The 25,870-nt window shown below is 40.8% G+C and overlaps 2 protein-coding genes across 5 annotated transcripts; both read left to right on the top strand.

Moving 5' to 3' along the window:
• Nucleotides 1-1,165: 1,165 nt before the first annotated feature.
• On the top strand, nucleotides 1,166-6,301 carry LOC115359539 (uncharacterized). Of its 2 annotated transcripts, none has more exons than XM_030052079.1 (9): nucleotides 1,166-1,366; nucleotides 3,238-3,384; nucleotides 3,860-3,946; nucleotides 4,388-4,488; nucleotides 4,688-4,781; nucleotides 4,920-5,004; nucleotides 5,289-5,442; nucleotides 5,831-6,042; nucleotides 6,132-6,301. In XM_030052079.1, the coding sequence occupies exons 4-9, from the start codon at nucleotides 4,416-4,418 to the stop codon at nucleotides 6,195-6,197; spliced, it is 684 nt and encodes a 227-aa protein (XP_029907939.1). In that variant the 5' UTR covers nucleotides 1,166-1,366; nucleotides 3,238-3,384; nucleotides 3,860-3,946; nucleotides 4,388-4,415; the 3' UTR covers nucleotides 6,198-6,301. The 2 variants fall into 2 exon arrangements, with proteins under 2 accessions (XP_029907939.1, XP_029907940.1); XM_030052080.1 differs by lacking the exon at nucleotides 1,166-1,366 and adding an exon at nucleotides 2,297-2,752.
• A 1,070-nt stretch (nucleotides 6,302-7,371) lies between these two features.
• Nucleotides 7,372-25,820, top strand: pfkfb4b (6-phosphofructo-2-kinase/fructose-2,6-biphosphatase 4b). 3 transcript variants are annotated; one of them, XM_030052078.1, is made up of 14 exons: nucleotides 7,372-7,507; nucleotides 17,158-17,274; nucleotides 17,381-17,477; nucleotides 18,514-18,580; nucleotides 18,674-18,748; nucleotides 18,842-18,898; nucleotides 19,139-19,260; nucleotides 19,348-19,555; nucleotides 20,208-20,354; nucleotides 20,452-20,556; nucleotides 20,711-20,840; nucleotides 21,910-21,972; nucleotides 22,375-22,439; nucleotides 24,484-24,543. In XM_030052078.1, the coding sequence occupies exons 1-14, from the start codon at nucleotides 7,465-7,467 to the stop codon at nucleotides 24,541-24,543; spliced, it is 1,356 nt and encodes a 451-aa protein (XP_029907938.1). In that variant the 5' UTR covers nucleotides 7,372-7,464. The 3 variants fall into 3 exon arrangements, with proteins under 3 accessions (XP_029907938.1, XP_029907935.1, XP_029907936.1); XM_030052075.1 differs by lacking the exon at nucleotides 7,372-7,507 and adding an exon at nucleotides 15,207-15,330 and having other exon boundaries at nucleotides 24,484-25,820; XM_030052076.1 differs by lacking the exons at nucleotides 7,372-7,507; nucleotides 24,484-24,543 and adding exons at nucleotides 15,207-15,330; nucleotides 22,790-22,969.
• The last annotated feature ends 50 nt before the right edge of the window (nucleotides 25,821-25,870 follow it).

A 25,870-nucleotide genomic window follows, 5' to 3' on the forward strand; every position in this document is an offset into this window, starting at 1 on the left:
AGCCCGAGGGACATGTGGTTTGTTCTACATTATGCCTCCACACCTCTGTTTTTGTCCATTTGAGAGGGAACAAGTCAATGCTGATGGAGGAAAGCTGCACAACAGAGGAGTTCTGTGAAATCTAGCACTGAGGGTATTATAACTCATAGTTTGGGAACATTAAAGCCATGTGGGGTCAAGTTGTTGACGTATTTGTTGCACACAATACAATAACTGTCTGACATTTGAGATCCAATGACCTTACCAGACATTTCCGCCTGTTCTTAAATACTTTCCTCTGAGAGCCTCTGGCAAATCATTAATGCTGCCTGTTGTATCTCAATGAGTTTTTGTGTTTCACTCAACCAGTAACCCTCATACTGCCATGCTCCAGCTTTGTTTTGGTTTTTTTATGATTGTTAATATTTTTATTGAAGCAAGTCATATATACAGCATATAACATATGTGGTACATGTATACATACATAATGGGGGTCATGATATGGAAACAACTCCCACTTGCTGCAATGTAGACACAACATGGTATTCATGTGGCATGAATCAAACAATCTAATTCCCCCAAAACAAATACTGTAATATATATTCAAAACACAATAAACACACACACACCACATACATCCACACAGATAATGGAATACATAATATGTTCCAGTATGTATTGGATCATTTTAGCAGGGGGCAGCTTTCATCTGCACCGCTACTACACTTAACTAAAAGTATAATGGTGAGAGGGTGAGGAATTTTTTGCCAACTGTGTAACTGTGTATATTAATGGGTTACAAAATACAAGCACTTACTGTACATTTACATTGTAAGTATAATGGATAAAAAATACTCCAATAGATACATTATCTATGTCCACTTGAAACTGGAGAAAAAAGGTATTATGTTTCAAATGAAAAGCTCCACATCAATAGTGCTAACTGGCACATTAAACATATTCACCAGGAATTTTTGACAGAATCAATCAATTTCTTATCACTGTGCTGATGCTTTTGTCCTTGACTGTATATACAGGAAGTCATTTGCTGACTGTAAACCTGTCACTGTTTCTGCGGTGAATGTACAGTGAGTCAAATAGATTTACATGAAGAGCTGCTGTATTGGAAACTGTACTATGCAAAATGAAAAGTGCCATTCAAATCAGTTGGGATGTGGACTGAACACGCTCAGGTTGACAAGGTTCGGCGGATGCATTAAGAGAGAACGAACGGGCAAGATAGAGACAGTAGAAATAAAAAATAGAGGGTAAAAAGGAGGGTGGTGAGATGGCATCCCATCTGGATTCTGGATGTCAGGTGCTGAGTGATTTGTTGTCTGTCCGTGAGAAAGGTGTCCTCTGCGCTCTGCTGGGATCCAGGTGTAAGGTCAGTTATGTTCATCACAGTCACATAACTGCACTGATGATGCTCACATGCGGTCTAATATTAATGACACGTTTACTCTTATTCCAAATAAACCGACCTTGTTTAATTTGCACCAATTTGACTGAAACCTCAAGGTGATTTTCCCCAACATGTATGAACTCATAATTCAGTGTATTAGCCTGACTATTTTCAGTCATATTACAGTAGATGTCCAGATGAGGCCTGTGTGCAGCTATAGTGTGAGTCTGTCTCCCATTGCACTCAGTAAGTGAAGCTGGTTTTTCCTGAAGTTGTTATCAGCTGCAGTGATCTCGTCATAGAGGCAGGGTGGATGAAAGGACTATCTGTGAGGGGCTGTTTTGTTTGTGGTTAATACTTGACGTTTGTTTTGGCCAGCACTAGGAACACACGCCTTGTTACTGAAGAAGCTGCAAATATAATAAGAGATATAATGATATATAATATTGTGCTTTACAAAATACTATCGCAAAACACTTTACAAAGAAATTTTTAAAAGCCATAAGATAAAAGCAATGAAAGCAGAGGAATAGCAGAAAAACATGATAACAATAAATAATTTGGTGTCAATACATAAAAGATACTAATTAAAAAATCCATTTTCAGAGGTCATTTTGAACATGATACAGATTTAGTCAGCCTGAGGGCTTCATCCTCCAGTGTGGCTCATTTAGGGTGACAAGGTCTGTGATATGGCTTGGTGCCAGACCCGTTCATGCCTTAAATGTGATCAATATAGTATTTGGTTTTTAAGTAAGAAACCTAGCAATTATCTTTTGTACAAGTTGGAGATGAAAGAAAGAGACATTTGACTGTGGCAGAAACACACAGATTTGCAGTAATTCAGTCAGAAAGAGATATAAAAATGATTTTTTTTTTTTTTTTTTTTTTTTGAAAAGTGATTAAAAATGGATTAATTTTGGACAGTGCAACTTAGTTCAAAGTAACTAATTCGGAGAACCTAATTGTTGTTAAGTGCTCTGAAACTGGACCGGAGTTTGTCAAAGATTATTTGAATAGAAAAAAAAAAACATCAGCTGGGTTGAAACAGGCTCTTATCCATCCATTTTGCATATCCAATTATTCCTGATTAGGGTCACTGTGTGCTAGAACCCTAACCCAGCCTGCATTCGGACGGTAGGAAAAGAAACACCTTGGACATGTCACCAGTCCATCACAGGGCCAGCGCACAAGACAAACACACAGACACACCTTGACACCCAGGGGCAGGTAGAGTTTCCAGCTCACCCGACCTGCAAGACTTTGGCCTCGGTGATTAGCCAAAGGAAGAGAATTCACCATCTGCTGCGGGCTGATCTTTGGTGCTAGTGACAACACCTGGCACCATCAGGTTTTACACAGATTTAGGTGAGGCGTCCATTTGTTCTTTAAGGGTGAGTTAAACCACTGCATAGGTGTTTAAACCTGGAAAGAAAAAAATCTCAGAGGCCAGAGAGAAGCAGATAAAATGCTTGCACTACCTGAATTAAAGTCAAGGGAGCAGCCGGAGGGATTATCAGATCTCTTCCATCCATTTTTATCTAATCTTCACACTGAAGTGATAACCAGTAACATTTCTGGATACAACACATCAATCTATCTGTTTTTCACTATAAAGAAGAAGGGTGGCAGCTCCATTCACTTTTATGCTTTTAGACAGGGAAGGAGGCAAGGGAGATAAAACAGGGAAGAGAACTCTCAAACATGTAGTTAAAGAGGCAGGAACCATGTGGCACAATTCTGCGTATTATCCCATAATTCAGAATACATGTTTATATTTAGAAAAATTGTTATCATATAATTAATTACAGTATACAGTATTATATTGTCTTATGACTACGGTTGCTTTTCAGCTTGTTGCGTCTGCAGTTGCGCAGGTGCTCGTGGCCAAAAAGACACCGGGTGGGAAACTGGGCTGGAGTTATTTGGGTTGTGGAGTGGTGAGTCTCGTTGAAGATTACTCCGTGCACTCCCACTTCCTACGTCTCTACAATGTCAAGGTAAGAGGAACTATGTGATCTTCCTGTTTTAACGCCCTGCTCACTCACATGAACACACACATGCAAACAGCCTCCCTCAGTGGGATAAATAAAAAACCTGATAATGTTTCATACCCCGCTCTCATTTTGTTATCATGAACAAATGAAGTTGGCCACAGCCTCCCAGTGCAAACTCTTCCTCACCTTGTTGCTCTTTGATTATGTTTGTGTGTACGTGTGTACGTGTGTGTGTGTGTGTGTGTGTGTGTGTGTGCTCCTGTGTGCACGTGTATCACTGCACTGAGAGGATGGCTGGTCTGTGCCTGTAGTGTTTTCCTTTATCTTCACCACTGTGTGTGACTTTGCAGTTTCCTTGAAAAACAATAGTGAGTTTTGTCTTGATGGGTGTGCCAATATTTTTCCTGACGCAACCGCTGCAACAAACAACCGTACGAGTGTTATAATTAACCCTTTCCTTTCATTTCTTTACACACAGCAAGCCAAGTTACTCTGGGAGCAGGAGCTGTACAGTCCGTTCAAGTACACAGCAACTTGCACGTACTTCCACACTTTCCCTTCAGATGTAAGTGAGCCTATGTAAACATATCTATCTGTCATTTTGTCATTTTTCAGACAGGATCATAAATAAACAAAAAGATCAAATTCATATTGACATTATTATAGTAATTTCCCCTATGTTTTTAAAAGAAAAAACTCACTTTATCTGACAATTCTGGCATTCATATTTCCTTGCAGGTTTTTCAGGTTCCTTGCCTGAAATGATGTCCATTGGTTGTTAATATTTTCTATTTCTATATTTTCAAAATCATATATATCACTTATGACCAAATTTAAGTAGCAGGGCTAAGCTGGTATGTTTTTTGTCTGTTTGCAGTGTTTAGTAACTCTTACAATCCCGTCAATGGGCAGATTGCTCAGTTTGGAAATGTCAGTGTATGAAATGTGTATGCACATCAAATTGTTGTTCTGAGTTGTTTTGGGTAAATTTGCAATGTTTGTACAGGATCACCAGGCAGGCCTGAACTTTGCAGATGAGATGGAGGCAGAGGGAATTTCATGTGGCGGTGGAGAGTATCCAAAGAAACCAAGGGATGGAGAAACAACGTATGTATATATTTATACCTTTCTGCAAACAAGCAGGCCAGAGGCTAAATTGTCACTGCTGCTCTCTTCTTTTGGCCGTACTATCTCTCCGTTATTCTCTGTCACCACTGTCATTTCTCAATAATTCTCTCACATCTCCTTATAAACCTTTCTCTCTTGCTTTTTCTGCCTCCTGTCCACTTTTCACTTCCTTCCTCAGAGAAGAGTGGGTGGATTAAGACGACATACTCTAGCTCTACTCTCAACAGACCAGACCAAGACACACCTGAGACAAGTGACACACCTGAGTCAGGGTCAGGAAGACATCACTACATTCATGTTTGACAATGTTTGGGGTCTCTGCTGCTGATTGTACCATAATATCGACATAAAGAGGGGGAGAGAGCGGACAGTTAATGCAATGGATAAATCTGTGTTTCTCTTCTGCTTAGGATCAAACCACTGGAGTGCTTGGACCAAGAGAAACATTTCAGCATGCACACAGCGTCCATTACAGTTGCACCAACAACTCATTTAGTGAGCCCATCGCACATAAAAATCCACCGCATGCGTAGTCAAACAACTGCCCATTGACATAAACCCCCACTTAAATTAAAATTCCCTTTATTTCTTTTTAAAATATTCCAAAAGCTCTACTTTGCAGTTTGTTTAACTGGAATATGAAGGCATTCTTTAAATATTTTAAAGAAAAGAGGGTTTCAGAGAGTTAAATATGACAAACTTAGATGTCCATTGTGAAACTGTCACAGATATCATTAGAGCGTGTTGAGTTAACCTTATTCTCTGCTGTACATGTGCAGTTTAGCGAGCTAGACCCTGCTCTGCGGAAGCTGCTGAGCCTGGCAGGACGCAGCGAGGCCGACCTGCAGGACAGAGACCCTGCTGAGCTCATTTATGGCATCATCAACAGGCTGGGGGGACTGGAGGCTGTGCGGAGGGAGATGAAGAACAGAGGTGCTCCATCTTGAGAAATGTTATCCTGTGTACATGTTTGTTTGTGTTTTAAGTGACTTGTTTGCGTTCAGAACCTGGGCGGTCGAGGCAGATGGCCGCCCACCCAGAGTCCAGTTCTGCTTGAGGTTTTTTCTCTGTTAAAAGTTTTTTTTTTTTTTTTTTTTTTCCCTTGCCACTGTCACCATGTGATGAGCAAAAATCTGTTGGGTTTCTGTAAAGCGCCTTGAGATCGCTTTTGCTATGGTTTGATGCTATACGAATAAAACTGAACTGAAAACTGAACTGAACCAGCCGTGACCCCAGGGCAGCATTTTATAGTTGAATCATGTTCAATAAGACGTAATAACAGGTTTTCCTGGATGGTCTCTTTGTGTGGCCCATCTAACAGGGGTAGCCTCTAAGACATTGTCAAGGGCTACAGGGGCATCCTCCACCCTCGGTTTAAGGAAAGGACCCTTGCCACCTGTCCCATCCATCAGCCCCCAGCATGCTTCTACAGCCAAGAAAACACTAAGTCTCCCCCCTTGGATCCCCCCTCCTCCATCGGTGCCTCCCCCACCTGCACCAGAAAGGATCAAAAAGAGTGCCAGTTTCAAACCAGTAAGAGGGCTGGGGCATTATATCACTAGTTTTGCAGACATCAGTGTGATAAAGTGTGGATTTAATATTGCAATTTTAACTTTTCTTAGGTGGGCTCAGCATCGGCTGCAGAATCAGACCTCATTCTCACCGCACTGAGAGATGCATTCAGATAGAAGCAGCAGCTCCTGCCTCGCACAAGTGTAAATGGATGTCAGGTGGAGCAGGATGACAACCCGGTGCAGCTGTAAAATCCTCCACCAGATGGATAACAAGGCTGTCACAGGGCTATGATATACAATAAACTCATTTAAACACTGAGCTGTCTGAGGTTTCTTCCGTTTTCACAGTTAAACCCAGAGGTAGGAAGTAACAAAATAACTGCTCATAATAACTGTATTTAAGTGTAATTTTATGTATTTATTTTTAAAATTTATTATTAGCACTCAAGTACTGTACTTAAGTGTAATTTTATTTATTTATCTGTTTTCTTCTTTTGTAATATTTTTGAGACACTGGCAGTTTACATGAGTATTTACATTTTGTGAGACTTTATAGTTTAGTTTATAGTATGGCTTACAGTTTTACTCCACTATTATTCAGAATAAAATATTTTTTAATTTTTTAAATTTATTTATTTATTTTTTTTTTTTTTAATTTTTTTTAAACCATGCTATAGCAGCAGTTATTTAGATGGCAATATTAGAATACTTATAGCTTAATACAGGGCAATACAATCATTCTTAACAATGACTGCATTTGTGTTCATATTTAATTAGCCTGCATTTTACTGTTAATATTTCTAGTGTTACTTAAGTGCAGACTATGCAGTTTCAAAGGGAACAGTACCCCACCTTGTCATGATGTGATAACGAATGATGCATTCAGTCACTCATATCTAGGCTGTAACTAAGAAACTGTATGCATTTAAAAGTGACACATTAATTCCACAGGTTATTATTCTTGGCATGAACCTGAGAGGTTTTATCTCAACCTCATCTTTAACATTTGTAAACAAAGTGGTGTGCCCTCCCATTTGGAGCTGCATAGTCTGTCTTTAAGTATACTTTTTACTGGGGTATTGTTTTTCATTAGGCTGCTGTATTGCTGCTTTTTGCCAAGAGGATTTGTATTTTTATCAACCACTGGTCAAAACAAAGGTAAAGTCGGACAGATCTTCATGCAGGTGCGCTCACCTGGTCCTGACACCTCTCTCTCTCTCTCTCTCTTTCTGCTACGCTCACGGAAATTTCCTACTACACAATCTAAATAAAAACAATGCATTCGCGAGTGTGCGTGCAAGTGTGCGCGTGCGTGTTGACAGAGACCTGAGTGCGCCTCTCTCCAGATTGCACTTCATTCATTCCTGCCTGCCTGTGCGCAGAGGACGGCGGAGAGACGCGCTCCTCCACAAGCTGGGAAGAACGGCTCCACACCGGGACGATGAGGGGCTCCTGCCGCCCGAGGAACACGCGGGACCGGGCAGGTAGGGTGTAAGCTCCGGCAGAGCTGACACTGTGGTTTTTGACACTTGCCAGCTGATATTGTGTGCGATGAGGGAGTTGGAAGTGAGATGGGGCAGCGCAGCTCCAGTGTGGGCTAGCAGGCGGATGAAGTAAACAAGCTTGTCACGTAGGCATGCTCCAGAGCTGACCAGGCTTTCTCACCAAGAGAGACAGACATACTGTTGCAGCCGCTCGTAATATCGGAAAGACAGGGAGTAAACCAGTTTTATGTAGAAAAAAATTTAGTTTACTTTGTAAATGCCAAGGATGCTAGGTTAGTTAGCATCTGCGTTTAGCATTGCTGCAGCTGCGGGCTAGCTAGCCAGTAGCTAGCTGGTGGAGTGACTGATGTGAGTGACATCCAGCCAGTGCAGTGGATGTCAGCAGCACTGTCCCTGTTTACAAACAGCACAGCGTTTAAGGACAAGGGCCCTTCACATCATTTGTATCAAGGACTCTTAAATAGATTTGACCCTGTTTCCCCATTAAATTGGGTTGTGAACCAAAGAGTCCTATCTGAGAGGATTTTACTAGAATTGCATACTGTAAGTGTCCACACTATGCAGGACACTGATTTTCATCTTATCCATAGTCCCTGTGGGCTTATCTCTGAGCTTATTTTGCTGGGGACCCATCGCCCCTCCTCATGGAGCCCTGTGGGTCCCCAGTGCCCACTTTGAGGACCACTGATTCACCCAGTGGTTATCCATCTCACAATAACAAGGCAGTTTCAGTGGGAAAAAAGCCATTAGCTGTTGGTCTATCAAGGCTGTGTTTAGTATTTCTCAAATTACTGTATTTTCATAAATGGGTTGCAGCCATGTCCTTAAATGCCTTTTGTTGTCTCAGTGCCAGTAGTTGTTATAGTAACCTACTCTGGTAGACACAAAACATGTTTTATTTTCAATCAGTGTTTCCTTTATTTTGAGCAATAAGTTTACTGCTTATTCTTGTCCAGAGTGCCAAATTTCCTTGATCTTTTTCTTGTGGGTCCTCACATGACAGTAGTAGCAACGGGCTATATTATTCATGAGCCTGGGCCTGAGGCCAGTTAAAAGGGGTTGTTTTTTCATAAAGTTGAACGTCCTGATTTGATATTCTTCTGTGCAATGTTTTTGTTTCAACATGCTCAGCCACCACAGTGATAAAGAAGGTTAAATGCATATTAATCTTATCTGACTAATACTACGCACCGTGTAATCTAACCACTCATTTATTATAGAATACGATTAGCCTATTATGTAACTCCGTCAGTCAGGGAGTCTGGAGGCCCTTTTAATCTTAAAGTCTTACAATTACTGTCTTCATCAGTAAATACTATACAGAGAGGAGAAATTCAGGCAGGGTCTGACTGATAGACTCTTGGACACAGTGCTGTTTCCTGTAGGAATAAGGTCACCATAATGTACATGTGTGCAGGTTCAGCTGTTGTGTGACAGATGTATGAGGGATGAACAGAGCTCAGGCCATATTGGTGACTCGGAGCTGTTCCCTGGCTCTGCATCTGTGCCTACACATACATACTGAGGCGGGGCCAGCCAGAAAACAAACAGGAGAAATATGCCACCAAGTTGCATATTTGTCTCTTGCTTGTACACGCTCATTATCCAAACCATGTATTTTAAGATTGCTTTTGACCCAAATATAAATCTCCGTTTTGTGTTTTTGCTGCTGAATCGTGATGTTAGCCATGCTGACTTCTGACTGTCTCTGCTGTCAGATGTAATGTAAATACAATGCAAAGGACAAACTGTTAGGACCATTATTGAGTGAGCTCTGCCATCGAGTCCCCAGATGGCCCTGTGTGTTTATATCTGCAGAGGGAGTGGGGCTTGCTTTTCTGGATGCAGCAGACTTGAGACAGGATTATATTCCTGTGTGAGCGCAATGGTGGCGGTACACCCCACAGGATATTCATCTTCACGTCTGAAAAGCTGCCTGGATCTCTGTCAGCTGCAGTAATTCTGCCATCCACTCCTTCCCTCTTTCCCTCTCTCCTTCCCCCTGTATTTTTCTGGTCCTCGTTTTCTTTTTTTATCTCCCCCACTCTGAATAATCGCTGTAAACCAGCCTCTCTCATTCGCGCTCACTGCCTCGCTCCCTCTCTGCCTCTCCCTCACTGTGTCAGCGCGCTATCTAGGTGAAAGTTCAGCTGCACATTCAGAATCCCATTAAAGGCTCCAGGCACAGATTTGGCCTGTTTTGTGTATTACAAACATGCAGTGTTTTTTGTTTCCACTTCAATCGATCTTGCTGATATGTTACATGTGGGAACAATCAAGTACAAGATAACAACTTGATTTTTGAGTGTGTGTGCGTGTGTTTGTGCATAAACACCAAGGTTTCTGTGGGTTGGTGACATTTTGTTGCTTGTTCAGACACCAGTAAGACTGCTTCTGTTGTCTGCACGAACCAGAATTGTCTGGTTAACGTCCTTATGCTGTGATAGCATGGTGTGCGAGCCGAAATCAATATTAGTGAGACCAGTCTCAAAATGGCATTTTCTCTTCCTCCTCTGCAGACTGTATGAAAGAGCATAGCCTAATGGAGATGACATTGCAGCTCAGGCCAGGTGATGCTGAAAAAAATAAAGACAGGCCTATTAGATATTAGATTGTTGCACCTTAATCCCCCGCCTAGCACTGCTGAGGGTCTGGAAGCAGGTTGGATCTGGAGTGTAGGTCACATCTTCTAGATATCTGGATGACGATGAACGAGGATTTGAATGGGCTAGCATGAATAGAAGTTATTTTTTTTTCCATCTTTTGGGCTCAGTTGAATAAATAAGCTTTCTGTATGTAGAATGTGGCCTTCAGAAAACACAAAAAATGGATATTTTTTGCAAGGACTGATTTTGAAAATTGCTACTGTTTTGTTGTACTTGTTTCATGCTGTCTGAAGACAAAAACAAATAGTTGAACTGGGACATTTGGCTATGCAGTCATTTCCCTGCATAATTGTTCACTCAAAAAAATCATTTCTGTCTTTATTTAAAATTTATTGCAAATTTATATTGCAAATAAAATGTTTTTTGCTGGGCTGATGTTCATGAAATTCAGAGGGCACATATATATTTGCTGGAGCATGCACCCTGTTTATTTTGGTAATCCTATGACCTTTCCTGTAGTGCCACCTTTTGTCAAAACCTAGAATTTGGTAATTTAAAATCTATTGCACAGCTTGCCATGAAATTCATGATACCCAGAGCCCTGTCAAATTTGGTGATGTCATGAGCTTGACTCTTGCACCACCCTCAGGTCAAACATTGTCTTGATTCCACCTATTTTTATTTATAGTGAGTGGATTGCCATGCAGTTCGCTGAGTGGCTTCCCAGAGAATGAATCCTATCGATTTTGGTGAGCCCATGTCCCAGTCCTCCACTGCATGTTATTAAAACACAACATTTAGTAACAGCATTCAGGTTCTCACAAAGAGAGCAGTGACACACACCCCATTTCTCTCACCTTGTCAGTTTTGGTAACCTTACATTTCCTCTGGCAGACCAAATATCTCTTTCTCCCACAACATGCCTCCTCCCATCATACACCACAGCAGTGGGGCACCAGCAACGAAACCTGTGCTGGTTTTATCACAGATTTAAAGAATAATTCTTATTTTTCCTTTTACCAGAGAGTACTCTAAAAGCCAGTGTACGCTGAGTCCCTGTTTTTTTTTTTGCCGCACAAAACTCAGCATCATTTTGCCAACTGCACTGGCATACAAGCTAGCAAATGCAATACGATTTGGTTGTGCTTTTGTTTCATATATTTACTCGTAATAGGAATTCTAAGTGACATAGTCGTATGCCGTATTTGTCAAAATACCTTATATAAGCTGTTTTAAAGTCTCTCTTCTGACTAGTAATCCAAGTGTTGTGCAGTTGTTTATCTGAAGAATTAGTTGTATGAAAACAGTTTGAGTTTGACATTTTGATGTTGCTCTTTACTGGCTGGTAAACAGGAAATGTTTTGCTGTGTAGTTTGTTGGTTTGTTTGTTTGTTTGCAGAGTTCAGAACCGTGTTTACATGTTGTCAAGTGTGTGCTTTGGCATGTGTTGACAGCTAAAGTAATGTAGGAAGACAAGGTAACCCCTTGTGTGTGTGTGTGTGTGTGTGTGTGTGTGTGGGTGGGTGGGCGCGCGCGCGTGCATATTAATGAGGGTTTACTAGAGGCTGTGTAGTAGAGTGTCTAGCAGCTGATGGGATTAGTCTTGCTGACATGCTGACTGGTCTGGTGCTGTCTTGGCTGTGGTTGGTGTTGAGAAAAGCTGAACTGAAAGCCTGAATTTATAAAAGGTCAAAATTTTGCAAGATACCCACACCCAGCAGCTTGAATGGCCTGTGTTGAGTGTGAGTTGTTTACAGCTGGTGTACAGTGCCACCTGCTGTCTGAAGTTTGACACTGCCATAAGCCCCATACAAGGCAGGTCTCAAGTTTCATGACTGAAGATTTAATTCTGTATCATTATGGTGTTTAATTGGCATGACTGGATCATTATTTTGAATTTAAACTTGATTAGCAGTGAGATATTGATAGTGGTTGAGTTGATAACAGCCACAGTGCAGTATAATGTACTTCTCTTTTGTTGATGCAGGAGCCAGTATTTTCATGTCTACTGTATTTGGGTTAAATTTGGCCTGTTTTCATCTGTGTTTGTATTTATGTCATCAGTGCTGTTTCTTTCATCTGACTTGCTTCATGACATCCTCAGCAACAGATAGACCCTAGACAGGTCAAATGTGACCCACTGTGGAAAACTGATGAGTGAGACTAAAATAAACAGGAAATAATATCAAGTCAGATTAGTGTGGTTTTGAAAAAGTCCTGTTTATATAGCCACTGATGTTCTTTCCTTCATTCTCATACACGCACACACACATGTACTGAAACCCACATACAGCTGCACACACCCTTGAAAGACTTTGGTTATTATCAATCTGTGATAATCTGCATAGTTCCCCTTGGTATTTGCTATAATCAGCCTAATACTACTCAAAACAATTGATATGTTTCACGTACAATTTGTACTTTGGACCATACATTTGATAGATTTCAAAAAGACACACACATCTTATATCAATAAATAAGAATTAAGTTGGTAATCAGGTGTAACACAGATGAAACTTTGATTTGTATGTTTGCCTTTTACAGGGCCGCTGTCCCAGGCAGTGCTTAGATTAATTAAGGAGCAGATATTGATCCGGAGTAGCTGTCATTGTTTAAAAAGTGTCTTTCTACAATAAAATTTAACTAGAAATTAGTTACTTCTGGATCACGGAGTCCTTGTTGATGGTTAACAAGATATGAGGAGAAAATCAGCCAAATTCATATTTTACTTGGTTTTTAGCGGCCTCATGTGGTGAGAAGTGGTGACTGCTTTGGTGTTTTGCAAGTAGTTTAGGCACTTGCTCAATTCAATAATAACGACATTTTGTAGACTGCTCTTCAGCCACTTAAATATCTTCTATTATCTCACATTTATTACAAACAGGCTTCTGTTGATGATTCTATTAAACATTTCTCTCCCCAGTGCAGCACAGGATTTTTTTCTAACAAAGAGCCCCAACAGAGGAGTTTAGAATAGGCAATATAAAAACCGTCTGTATCTATAGGTTAATTCCCTGTTGTATGGTGTCTGTTGGCGGCAGGGAGTAGCAAAATGACCATTTGTTTATTTGAAAGGATGGGTATTATTGGTTTAATTTTTCAGCATGTGTTAGTCTGTATTAGTTAGAGTGGGTGGACACACTTTGGATTGATGATGCTCGTGAAACCCTGAATACATCAAAACAAGCCCAGAATTGTGAGGAAACAAAGGAGAAAAAGCGGATGGACAGTGTGTCTCCTCTGATCAATCTGAAGTTGCACCTGCTTTCTTGAAGGTTTTATTTAAATCCTCATTTAGTCCTGGATTGACACTAATCTTCCCTCTTAAAATCTTATAAATTGAAACTAGATGAAACCAAACAAAGGGCTATTTTTCTGCAACACAAAAAGTAAATTATTTTTAACCCAGTTCAAAAATGGCATTTTACGGTGGGATTAGTATTAAACACAGTCCGGGAAACCAGCCCTTAGAGTTACAACTAGTTTGTTGGCTTTGCTGCTCTGTATACATCGGTGTAGAGTGTAGAGGAGAAAAATAATGTAGGTGTGTAGGTATTTCTGGTGTACTTGAACACAAGCCTCTAAAGAGATAATATTCATTTATTTTCCAAGCTGCTTATTGTAATCAGGGTTATGCCAGCGCTCATTGGGCAGAGGGTGGGGCTACTAGTGAACCTAATATAACAAAACATATAGCTGACGTGAAACTCTTAACCCTAAATTTGGCAGAGGGGAACAAGTGTCTGTTTATTGTTATTGCTTATTATTAATAAGCAAACATTTCAGTCTCCAGTGACTTATTTTTGATGTCGATATATTAGTAATCTTTCTAAAGTGATATGGCCACCCCGGGAGAAAACAAAGCCACAGAGGAGCATGTGACACCTACATTGGCAGAAATGATTCATGACCCAAAGTAAAACATGAAATTGAGTAATGGCTTGTTTTTCAGGTACAGCAGGTTTACGCTTTCACTTACCGGATACACTGTGTAGTATGTTTTTGAGATACTGAATGATGAATTGGAGGAAATAGCATGAGCTTCAAAATAGATTACGTAGCCTTTTGCCGTACAGCTGTTCACGTGAAAACTGATCACAAGTGCCATGTCTGCCCCACTGAAAAGGCTCCCTTCCTCCTTGCACTGTGAACTGTCTTGGGTTCATAATACTTAGCATGAGGTTTTTGATAGTGTTTATCTTTTCCCCCAGCAGTCAGCACACCCTCCAGGTCCGCGGCTCTGCTCTCTCATTGGGCAGAGAGGCTCCCTGTCTCTTTTTCTATTGGTTCCCGTCCTAGCAACATTCACTGCCCATGTGTGCTGCATGTGAACAGCTGAAGGCTTGTTTTCCTTATGTCTGCTTTCCCCTTGCCCTGAATATTGTGCTTGGGTCATTACGGTAAGATTTTTATAGGTCTCTTCTAAGAAGGAGCTGCTGTCCTGCACTCCTTTACCCACAGTGTTTTCAACAGATGGTTATGAAACTATAGGTACAAGTGCCAAATAAAATATGAAACTCTATGTTTGTACGTTTTTTATGTGAAAATCTCTTGGACATTGTTGTTAATTTACGTTTTTAAAAATATGCTTCTGTATGTTAAATGACCACATTGTGATAAGAGCAGGTGTGTAGAACACAAGTAACTAATCATTTATTTGACAACAGAGCAATATTAGGTTCGTTGAATGTTTCTGCTTTTTACCATTCCACATTTTTAATACAAATCTGTGGACTGAAGTATTTATATTCCCAATTTCTATTTCTATTTATTTTATTAGATAACTTACATTTGTCGTTACTGAGGCACATCTCTATCACTAACTGGGTCTTTCTAAATGCATTTGTAATAATACGAGTAGCTTACAGAGAGAGGGGGATACCAAATGCTGTTATGTTTGTGTCTCGTCCTCCACTATCTCTTGCGCGTACTTTTCTGGCGTTACGGTAATGAGATGCTGATGTTTCTCAGCTGATATGACATCCATCCCCCTGCAGCTTGGTGAATCAGACAGGCAGTTTTCAAGCTCGCTGCATCATCCAGATGGTAACAGGCATGGTCCAGCCACCAGGATGATGAATAACGAAGAAGTAATCGTGGAAACGTTTCCACGGGAGCTCACCCAGAACCCGCTGAGGAAAATTTGGATGCCGTGTAAAAACGGGCGACCTGAAAAGCACATTTCTCAGAGAAGGGGTAAGATGCCCGGCATGTGCCGCAAAGGCTGTGCCAGGGATGTAGGCAGCCAAGGATTTTTTCCCCGTACCTTTTCTGCATTATATACCCTTAGTTCCCGACCGCACTCTGTATGGAAACTTTTGAAATGGCTTTAGATGAACTGGATTTACGCACGACTCTTAGCAATGTTGCGCACTAGTAAGGTGTCTCGTGTTCTTTGCTTTTTGGGGTCGGCGGTGTTGCATCATTTTCAGCTTGTCTCGGTCGGTCCGTCGTAATTAGTAATGCAGGGCCTGTTGAAAACGACACATGATGTACGGAGGTAAAATTTGAACCACATCGCGGGGGCGCACGCATTAGAAACGCATCGTTTTCCCAGAACCGCTAACCTGTCCATTAGATGCGAGGTGTTCAGTGCGTGTTCTTCAATCAACCAGGCGCTCACGAGTGAAAGGCTGATGAACACTTGAAGGCAATTCGCCGACCTTTCTGTTGGGAGGTTGTTGCTTAGGTAATCGCCTGATTGCAGCCCGGCTGGATCGAGAAGGGGCTGACAAACTCTCAGCAAAAGCCGCTGTTCAGCACGCCGGGGCCGCGCAGTGGCGAGACAAACCGGGGAAGAACTCACAGGATCTCACAGTGCCATGCAGATTTATTCCGGTCAGGTTCTCCATTAGGACAATGAACTTCTGAGCTTGCTTATAAGACGGGTGTCAAAGAGAGGGAAATAGCCGTGTAGGAAGCAGCAGTCTGGGTTGTTCTCGTGCTGTGGTGCATCTCCGGAGGTCAGCTCCTTTTTTTTCTGCTGAGTCAAGCTCTGCATGCTTCGAAGCTGTTGCCTGTTCTTTTATTTGCCCAGTGCCCTGTGAGCCTTTGTAAAGCAGAATTTGCATTTGGACTCAAGATGCAAAAGCAAATGCTCTAATGAGTTTGCGTACACACAAATGTGAATCCCCTTGTCCCATCCAGGACATAGGACAGAGTATTCCAAGGAGGGTGGTTCCTTGGACAGAGCTGGCTACCAGAGTTTTTATAGGCTACAGGGGAAGTACTCAGGGCTGTTGTGACCAGTCAGGGCTTTTATTGCATTACTGTGGTGCATTTAAAGAGTCTTTCAGCTTTGGACAAGTACACTTTGAAACAGCAATAAATTCAAAATATAAAATAGTTTAAAAAAAAAAAAAAAGCCAAGACTTTATATCTCAGTTTCACAAAATTGAAAATATAATTATTTTGTCTGTGGCATTCCCATATGCATAGTTAAAGGGCAAAACTCAGTTCACAGAGCTCTAGCTGTTGACCACTGGTTAATTTTCAGAAAAAAAAGATTAACTTAGTTACAATTAAATATTGAAAATGCAAAGGATAATCATTTTAAAGTTGCAAAACAAAAGTTAAAAGCACCTTAGGTTCCAGATCGTATTACCAACCTTTTAACTAACAAATTTGACAGCTGCACTGAGTCCTTTGTGTAGGAGCCCATTGAGGCCCTGGGCTGCCAGCTGCCCATCACTGACATAGGCTACACATAGCTAGACACATGGAATTAAAACTGATAGCTGCCTCGTGTATTGTGAGTTTTTGCCATAACAGACTCAGAACCTGAGAGATCTGTGCAGTAGTCGCCTTGCATCACACTCTGTTTAATTAACCCTGCAAAATAAGCTGAAACCTTTCCAGGACGATGCTTGCACAGCATCAAGTGTAATTATGAGCAACTCTCAAGAGTAATTAGGTTCCTCATGCCTTGGACAATTCTAGCTGGGCCATTCTCAGCCCATGCTTGTGTGAGAAGGGACAGTCAACGCATTTAAATGATGTGAAATGTTTTTCTCTCTCCTGCAGTTTGTACAACCAACTGCCCGACCCTCATTGTGACAGTAGGACTACCAGCCAGAGGGAAGACTTACATCTCAAAGAAGCTAACTCGCTACCTTAACTGGATAGGCGTGCCAACCAAAGGTACTAGCACACACTCGCACACACACACTGACAGAGTTATTTACATAGTACTTTATAGTACAGTGCAGTTATGCCATGTGTTAAAATAAGTTCATGTGTGTAACAGAGTTCAACGTGGGCCAGTACCGGAGAGAGTGTGTGAAGATCTACAAGTCCTTTGAGTTTTTCCGTCCAGATAACGAAGAAGGCCTCAAAATTAGACGGTGAGTCTTACACTACTTTTAGACCTTTAATGGTAAGAAACTATTCAGAAAAGAGGAATAAAACTGTTAAACCATAGTTTTTATCAGCCTTTCATTACCTGTTTTTGGAGCCATCAAGTGTTGAGAAATTAGAAATGCTGTCAGATATACTAGAGACAGATAATACATGCAGCTGTATGCTGACACAGCTCTTAGAGTTTGAAAGATCTAGTGTCATGAATTGAATTGAGACTTAACTGAATCTGGCAATTCATACTCAAAATCCCGTCTCTTGCATGAATCTAGCAAAGTGTTCTATTCAGCCAACAAAGGCTGAATGAAACACTTGCGTGGGATTGTTTTAGCCCAGTGTCAGATAACAGCTTACGCATTTGTTTGTGTAATAGTAATTTTGATACGTGCATGACAAGTTTGCATAGTCCACGGTCAATGCACCCACTAGATTTGTGTAGTTGATCCTACGATCTCACTCCAACCGGGATTCAATACACTATCGCATTTCATTTTGAAAGCATGAGTCACATTTTTTTGTGGCTAAACAGACTATGTCGTATTCTCTTGCTAAAAGACATTGTCAAGACATCATTCCTGAACACCTGATAAGTATTTCAGTTGAAAATTTGACTTGGTTAAACAGGTCAGCTCTTGGGGCTACATTTTTTAAATAATGTAATGCAGCGTTCTGTAAAACTGTGTTACCAGGGAGAGGCTGCTTATCATTTTTGAGCCTCGGGCCTATTGTGTGCAACATGTCTGTATCTTTAGGAAACTTTACTACTCAAATTGCTTTTATTTGTGTAAACCCTCGTTAATTCAAGATCGTGTCGTATCATTTTTCACATCTGTGGTAGGGTGAATGTGGGCTTAAAAAATACATTGTCAAAAGATATGGTGGGAATTTCAAACAGCTTGGCTGCCAAAATGAAAAGGCAACAGCAAGTGTAGCTAACTAATAAACTTTATGTTAAAAATATCTTTGACTTGGTTGTAGTAAACTAACCTAATAAACTAACCCATGTGTCTTATTTGTCTACAGTCAGTGTGCACTGGCAGCTCTGAACGATGTTCGCCAGTATCTGAGTGTCGAGGGAGGACAGGTGGCGGTGAGTGGACCTAAGACTGCTCCTGTGTTCAACGTGACAGATAATTTTCACATGAATAAGTATTATAGTGTTTGTTATTCCCTTTTGCTTCAGGTCTTTGATGCTACAAACACAACAAGGGAAAGAAGAGCGACCATCATCAAGTTTGCAGAGCAGAATGGGTTCAAGGTATCTTAACCAGGGCTGGACTTGAGCCAGTTTAATCAGTCACCGTGACTTCATGACCGAAACTTTTATTATACGTGTCTGTCAATTCCCTAGGTATTTTTTGTGGAGTCCGTATGTGAGGACCCAGACGTCATTGCAGAGAATATAGTGGTAAGCAGCGTCTCTTTTCTTTATTTTATCCAGAAAAAAATTCCAAAAACAAAAGAAGCCAGTAACAAAGCTGTTTATGTGTGTTGGAAGGACTACCAGTGATAGTCTTACAGCAAACTGACAAATTCATTCTTCCTTCATTCTGTGAAGATGACACTGCACAGTTTAAAAAATGTGAAACAATGTCAGATAAATTAACTTCCTCCCTCTCTGCTCACATCCTCTCACTGTATGTTTCAGCAAGTGAAGCTAGGTAGCCCCGACTACATACACTGTAACACAGAGGACGCCGTGGAGGACTTCATGAAGAGGATCAAGTGTTACGAGACATCTTACCAGCCTCTGGACGAGGTTCTCGACAGGTCAGGGCGCACACTCGCTCAACAGATTAAACAAAATCCACAAGAACACAAAAGATGATTGTTATCCCTCTGGCTGCCTCGCTGCAGGGATCTGTCCTACATTAAGATCATGGACGTGGGGCGGCGTTACCTGGTGAACCGCGTCGTTGACCACATCCAAAGCCGGATCGTCTACTACCTGATGAACATCCACATCACACCACGCTCCATCTACCTGTGCCGCCACGGGGAGAGTGACCTCAACACCAAGGGACGCATCGGAGGCGACGCTGCACTATCTGCCAGGGGCAAGGAGGTGCGTGTTTGTGCCTTTGTGTTTTTGTCCTACTACATGACCTGTGTACTAAATTAAAAGTAAATGTAGTACTAACAACAGGCTGTCGCCAGGCAGTTATAAACAGTTTTAAGATATCTTAAATTGTACAAATACTAAGTTTACTAAATTTGGATTGCATCAAATATTTTATGTGATTATACTATCCATATATTTATCTTTGTTAAAATTAGTTTTGCATCAGCATCAATATGTGCGATATTACAAAACTCTTAAGCCTATTCCTGAACACAGCACTGCCTTTATGCCAACTGTAGATGAACCCAACTCAGTTTATACTTAACTGTAGAAAGAAAACTAATAAAATCATTGTAATGTCATGTCCCAAGTTCTGTGGAAAAAGGAAGTGGTTAACTATATAAAGTAGCCTACGCAGTCCCTTTCCTTGTTATCCGACCTATTTCTACCAAGTACTTACATGGACCCAATAAAGAGATGATTTGTCGAAAGGCAGTCTTAGAAATTGCCAATAGCTTTTCAATACTGAACAAGTGCAGCTGTAGTCGGCTGAGAGTTGTACACATACACTATCAATATGGATGTCTAAAAAAGAAAATTGTGTTTTCATAGTAACTGCTAAAATTTATTTTTGCAATGTGGTCTTTTATCTCAGTTTGCCAAGCATCTGAGGAAATTCATCCAGGACCAGAACATTAAAGATCTGAAAGTGTGGACGAGCCAGATGAAGAGAACGATCCAGACTGCAGAGGCTCTGGGCGCGCCATACGAACAGTGGAAGTCTCTCAACGAGATCGACGCAGTATGTCTCTTACTGTGTTTGTCAACGGGAATATAAGAGCATTTCTAAGTGTTTGCCATCTAAAGATGAACACATCTTCTCCTCTGTCTTGTCCAAGGGTGTGTGTGAAGAAATGATGTACGAAGAGATCCAGGAGCATTTCCCTCTGGAGTTTGCCCTGCGAGACCAAGACAAATACCGCTACCGTTATCCTAAAGGAGAGGTGAGAGCACAACACTTCAAAATGTTTTTTTTTTTTTTGTTGTTGTTTTTTTTGTTCTTACTTTCTGTAGAAGCGAGCAGGACATGTCTGCGTCCTCTTTATGACTTTTGAAAACTGTGTGTGTGTGTCTAATGGGTCTGTGGTTCTCCATCAGTCATATGAGGACCTGGTGCAGCGATTGGAGCCTGTGATCATGGAGCTGGAGAGACAGGAGAACGTACTTGTCATCTGTCACCAGGCCGTCATGCGCTGCCTCCTCGCATATTTTCTGGACAAGACGGCAGGTATGAAGAATTAGGGTCAGGTGATTTGGACAAAATGTCATACCATTTCTCATTGTTTTCAAATAGTTACATGTTTCTGGGTATGATCAGTATTTTTTTTTTTTTTTATCTTACTTTTTTGAGGCAGTTTAATGAAATATAGAATTGTACACCATGTTCATCTTTAAGGATTAGTGTGGCAACCTAGAAAAAAACATTTGAAATTTGAATTTACTCTGTGCATCAAAAAGAAGAACTTAATTGGCTCACTGGGATCAGCGGTCATTTTTCAGATCCATTTTAGTGAATTCTAGTTTTATGAGCAGGCTGAAACCCTCATTTATCATTTGATAAACAATACAGCACCCTCATTACCTGGCATCACCTTAGCATCCACTTTTCATATCAAGTCCCTCAAATACTTGGCAAGCAGTGTCTAATGCTTTAGATACCATAAGATTTTTGAAGTCATAAATACAACTCGTTGCACTTTTGTTTGGAAGAAAATAACAAAATAGATGTTGGAACAAAGGTTGTTTTATGGTTTGATCTGTTTTGATTTTAAAAATCAAGAGGCACAGAGCAACTTTGTGTCGCATCAGCAGAATGAAAGGGGGGAAAATTTTCATTGTACATTAATTTGAATAAATTGGACCTAAAAGAGACAAAACACATAAATCACATAGCAATACTTGTTATTTAAATAGTCAAACAGTACAACTGAATGAATTATATCACTTTTACCATCATTTGTTAACATGGCTTTTATGTGCTCTAACCCCATTCCAACAGTTCTCCTTCAAAGCACTTGAGAAATGTTGAGCCATGCAGCGTTAAGATTGAAAATTAGCACAGCTACTGTGGATTATATGTGTGTAAAAAAATAGGGATTCACATCACAACACCCATAATCCCTTTGAAAGTAAATCATGGCAAAATTTCTGTAATTAAGACCCTAATTTAGAGGCCACTTTGCCCCTCCTGTTGCCTATAATTATCACATTAGCACAGACTCCTGAGCCATGACGAGAGCACAGATGCTATAACCTGGAACCTAAAATAGATTTCTCATGTTGTCCTGTTTGTGCAGATGAATTGCCTTACCTAAAGTGCCCCTTGCACACCGTGTTGAAGTTGACGCCTGTGGCTTACGGTGAGTATTCTTGACTAATAAGCTCAGTAGTATTGACTAGTAGCATCATCCCATCACATTAAACCAGCCAGAAGGAATAATAACAATAAACTTTACTTGTGTAGCACCTTTCCTACAAGAAATGCAGCTCAAAGTGCTTTACAGAAACTGTATGCTCGGAGCGCTTCACATGTTAATGGGAATAGAGTGAGCATGAAAACATGGATAGAGTGCCATAAGTAAAGTAACATAAGATGGAAAATCAGCTTTCTTTTCTTCAATAGTGTATCCTCATTTATCAACAATGAAGAACGAGACATCTGTTACTATATTGTCACAATTTCATCTCCAGTGCCCGTGGCTTGTCAAAGGATTCGGCATATCATACCTCTAATAATTCTCTCCTCTCTGCCGTTACTTCAGGCTGTAAGGTGGAGTCTGTATGTCTGGGTGTGGAGGCGGTGAACACACACAGGGACAGACCAGAGGTGGGTATCCCAGGTACACAGAAATGACCCTAGGCCTCCCTCAGTGGAGCGTCCAGCCACCCAGCTAACCTCGTCTCTGCACTGGGACTCATTCAGGAGGAGGTCTCGTGTCTTACAGTCTGTTGTATGCATGTAGCAGAGGTGGAAAAAACTAAGTATATTTACTCATGTCACTGTAATCGAGTAGCTTTTCTGTGTACTTACTTAAGTAGCAGTTCGTTGTCTCTTCTTTCCACCAGTGGCTCACAGACCACACGAGTCTGTTTGTTCATGTCGTCTGTAGTCTGGCCCCTCCTGAGCCCGGCTCTCGTGCTCAGTGCTGATCCCTTCCCTCTCTTCTTATTGCACAGAGAATATAAACTTTTCACACACGGCAGAGGAAGCCGTGTTCACAGTGCCGCCCAGCCGTGACCCCTGACCGCCAGCAAGACAACTGTGACTTCACTTACCACTGACACCCCTACTCCCACCCTGTCAGCTGTCAGCGACTGATCTGTCCTCTCCTTTCTAATCTCTCAGAGGGAGCAGAAATGGGGGACGCTGTGATGTTTTTTTTTTTTTTTTTCCCCTTCAGGTCTTTTGTTCAGTTTGTTCCAACCTTGTCTATTCTTTATCCAGCGATGAAGGAGCTTGACGACTGGAATCCAGTTCAGGGGTGATTCACCCCGCTGTGTGTGTGTGTGTGTGTGTGTGTGTGTGTGTGTGAGAGAGAGAGAGAGAGAGAGAGAGAGTGGGTGTATAAATGAATGAGTGGATATGTTAAATAAGCATAGTAGATTACTGTTGTTTTAAAGTCTTTTGCAGTTTTGGGTTTAAATCAAATGTAGAGCAAAATGCATTTGTGCCTAATAATGAATGTTGTCCTCATGTTTTTTTTTTTTTTTGCATTGTTTTAAAGCTATAAACCTGTAAACCTAGCTTTTGTTGTTTTTGTATTTACCAATTATGTACAAGACTGATTTCTCGAACCTAAGAGCATACTTTTTTTGTGAAGCTATTTTCTTTGCACAATATCATAAACATTCCAGTATTTTTTTTAATACTCGACAGAAGATTTTCTCTGTGCCAAGAGCTGTTCTCCATGGAATCCCTCTCTCTTAGCTGATCACTGTTTACATGTGAAGAGTAATTTGAGATACACACTAAAATCCTGTGAATTGTTAACCAGTACCACTACTGGATGTGCTGTGATGCCGTGTCTACAATCATCAGTACTGATGTGACGCTGTTGGATAACACACATATTTTAATACCCGTCCTAACATTTTTTCATGTTTGTTGTGTATATATTTGAATGTGAAAAGATTGACCGAATGTAAATATCAAAATCCAGATCAAAAAATAAATGTTGTGACGTTTCTCATTTATTTTCTTCTGATTAAAAAACATCAGTGATCAGATACACTGGCAAAAAGGTCAGAGCATGGCTTTAATGTGCAGTTCAGTTCGTTCAGTGCACCTCAACAGGACACTTTAATCACAGGAGCTTGAACAGGATAAACTGAATGACTCATAAAAGCTGCACGAAATAAATGAACTCTAGTCACTGATGATGTGCTTATAAAGTACTTCCTCTGACACCGGCAAGAGAAATACTTATTTTTGTGATAATTGAAGGTCCATGACATAGCCCTCGCATTTGATAATCTGAATCATAGTCACAGTAACACTATGACAAATTTAGATTGTTTTTTTGGTCCAAGAGCACTGAATGTGAACCATAAGCCATGTGTGGCGTGTTCAATAACTCTTCGACAAACCACCGAAACACAGGATCATCACACCTCAATTTAAGTTATTTTTCTTGCTCCAACAATTCCTTTTCCCTATTGTGTCTTACTTTTCTCACACAAAGGAACCGGAAAACCAAATGAAAGCAGGAAGCTTTTGCTAGATTGAATATATTTTGATCATTTGTCTGATACGTGACAATGAAGAGGGTTCTTTCTGATGACTGGATGTCAATTCGAGAATGTCAAACAGGAACTGTGGGATTATAAAAGGCCTGAGCACTCAGTCCTTTCTTCTCTTATTGCTGTTTCAGAATGTCAGTGTGCAGCGCACCACAGAAGATGCTCTGCAAACAGTCCCAGCTCACTTCTAATCCCCTGCACTTCGGCTCCAGTGGAGACTTTGTTCGGACCTCTGAACAGCACAGGCGTGAGATCGATATGGGAATGATCCAGTTTGAACGGCCTGCCACGAGAGCTTCATGACTGATCCAAGCTGCCAATCTTCCCAGACCCAACTAGTAAAGCACTTTCACTAAATGTAATGCATTTTTATACACTGTCTGTTGTGAAGTGTACTGTACTGTTGCTGTCCATCATATCCCAGTAATGCACACTAAAGGAAAACGCCATTGTTTTTGACATGGGTCTAGTGTTGTTCTTGCATGGTTAGAGTGGAAAACTTTAAACATGCAGCATCTTTTTTTTTTCCATATTTACATTTGATGTGGTCTGTTTTGTGTGCTAAGTGAACACTGCCATACAGTTCCAGCATTTCTTGAGATTTGTTTGTCCGTTTTGTATAGATCAAATCTATCGTGAACTTAAGGGAGACTGTGAGTAAGGCTGTCCCAATCCCCAGCGTCTTCTATTGATGTGCCCTTGAGCAAGGTGTTAAGTTGAAGCTGCTAAGTAGACATGAGAAAGAGTACAAAATTGTTGTGCCAGGTGTGATGACAGTGTGTAAGGGAAACTGATGTTGGTTGCTGCCTAAAAAGAGCCTTTGTGTTTGGTGTACCTGTTTTGGGTAAAAAATATATTTATTAAAAAGTGGATTTCTGACATTCCATGGGTAAAGATAAAATTCAGATGAAAATGCCACTATAGTCAAATGACCCCCCACCACCGACCCCCTGCGCTGCAATTTAAGCAGGACGTCTTCCTCAGTGACTATTGTGGGACCGCAGTGCAAATTTCCAGACAAAAACGACACAATTTAGCATTATATCTGCTTCAGTTGTGCATTTTTGGTTGGTTTTCAATGTTTGTTGAAATACTACGTCAAGTATTCAGTTATTATAAAATGTCTCCAGAATATCTAAGTTATGGATAAATGAGCCAAAATCCAAGGCAGTGTTTTGATTTTTATCGTGTAAACCAATTCTGTCTTTTAAGTGAACTCCTGTAATTATTTGGGTGTATAAAGAAAGGTGCTGTGCAAACTGTACATGTAGGTTTGACGTACGTTATATGTGCATAATTGTCTTGTGTGCATTGTACAGTGTGTCGTTTTTGAAGAATTCTGTATACAATTTGTGTACTGTCGCACCTTTGATATTATACATGACTGTACGGGAAATGTAAATCTAAATGCCTTGTTCCTCTTCAGTTCTCACATTTCAATAAACATTGAATTCTTGGGAGAAATGAAGTCTTGAGGTGTTCTGCTGTTTATTTTCAGTGCTTTAGCGGGTAGATGTC

The sequence above is a fragment of the Myripristis murdjan genome, chromosome 5, assembly GCF_902150065.1.
Source record: "Myripristis murdjan chromosome 5, fMyrMur1.1, whole genome shotgun sequence".
Classification (NCBI taxonomy): Eukaryota; Metazoa; Chordata; class Actinopteri; order Holocentriformes; family Holocentridae; genus Myripristis; species Myripristis murdjan.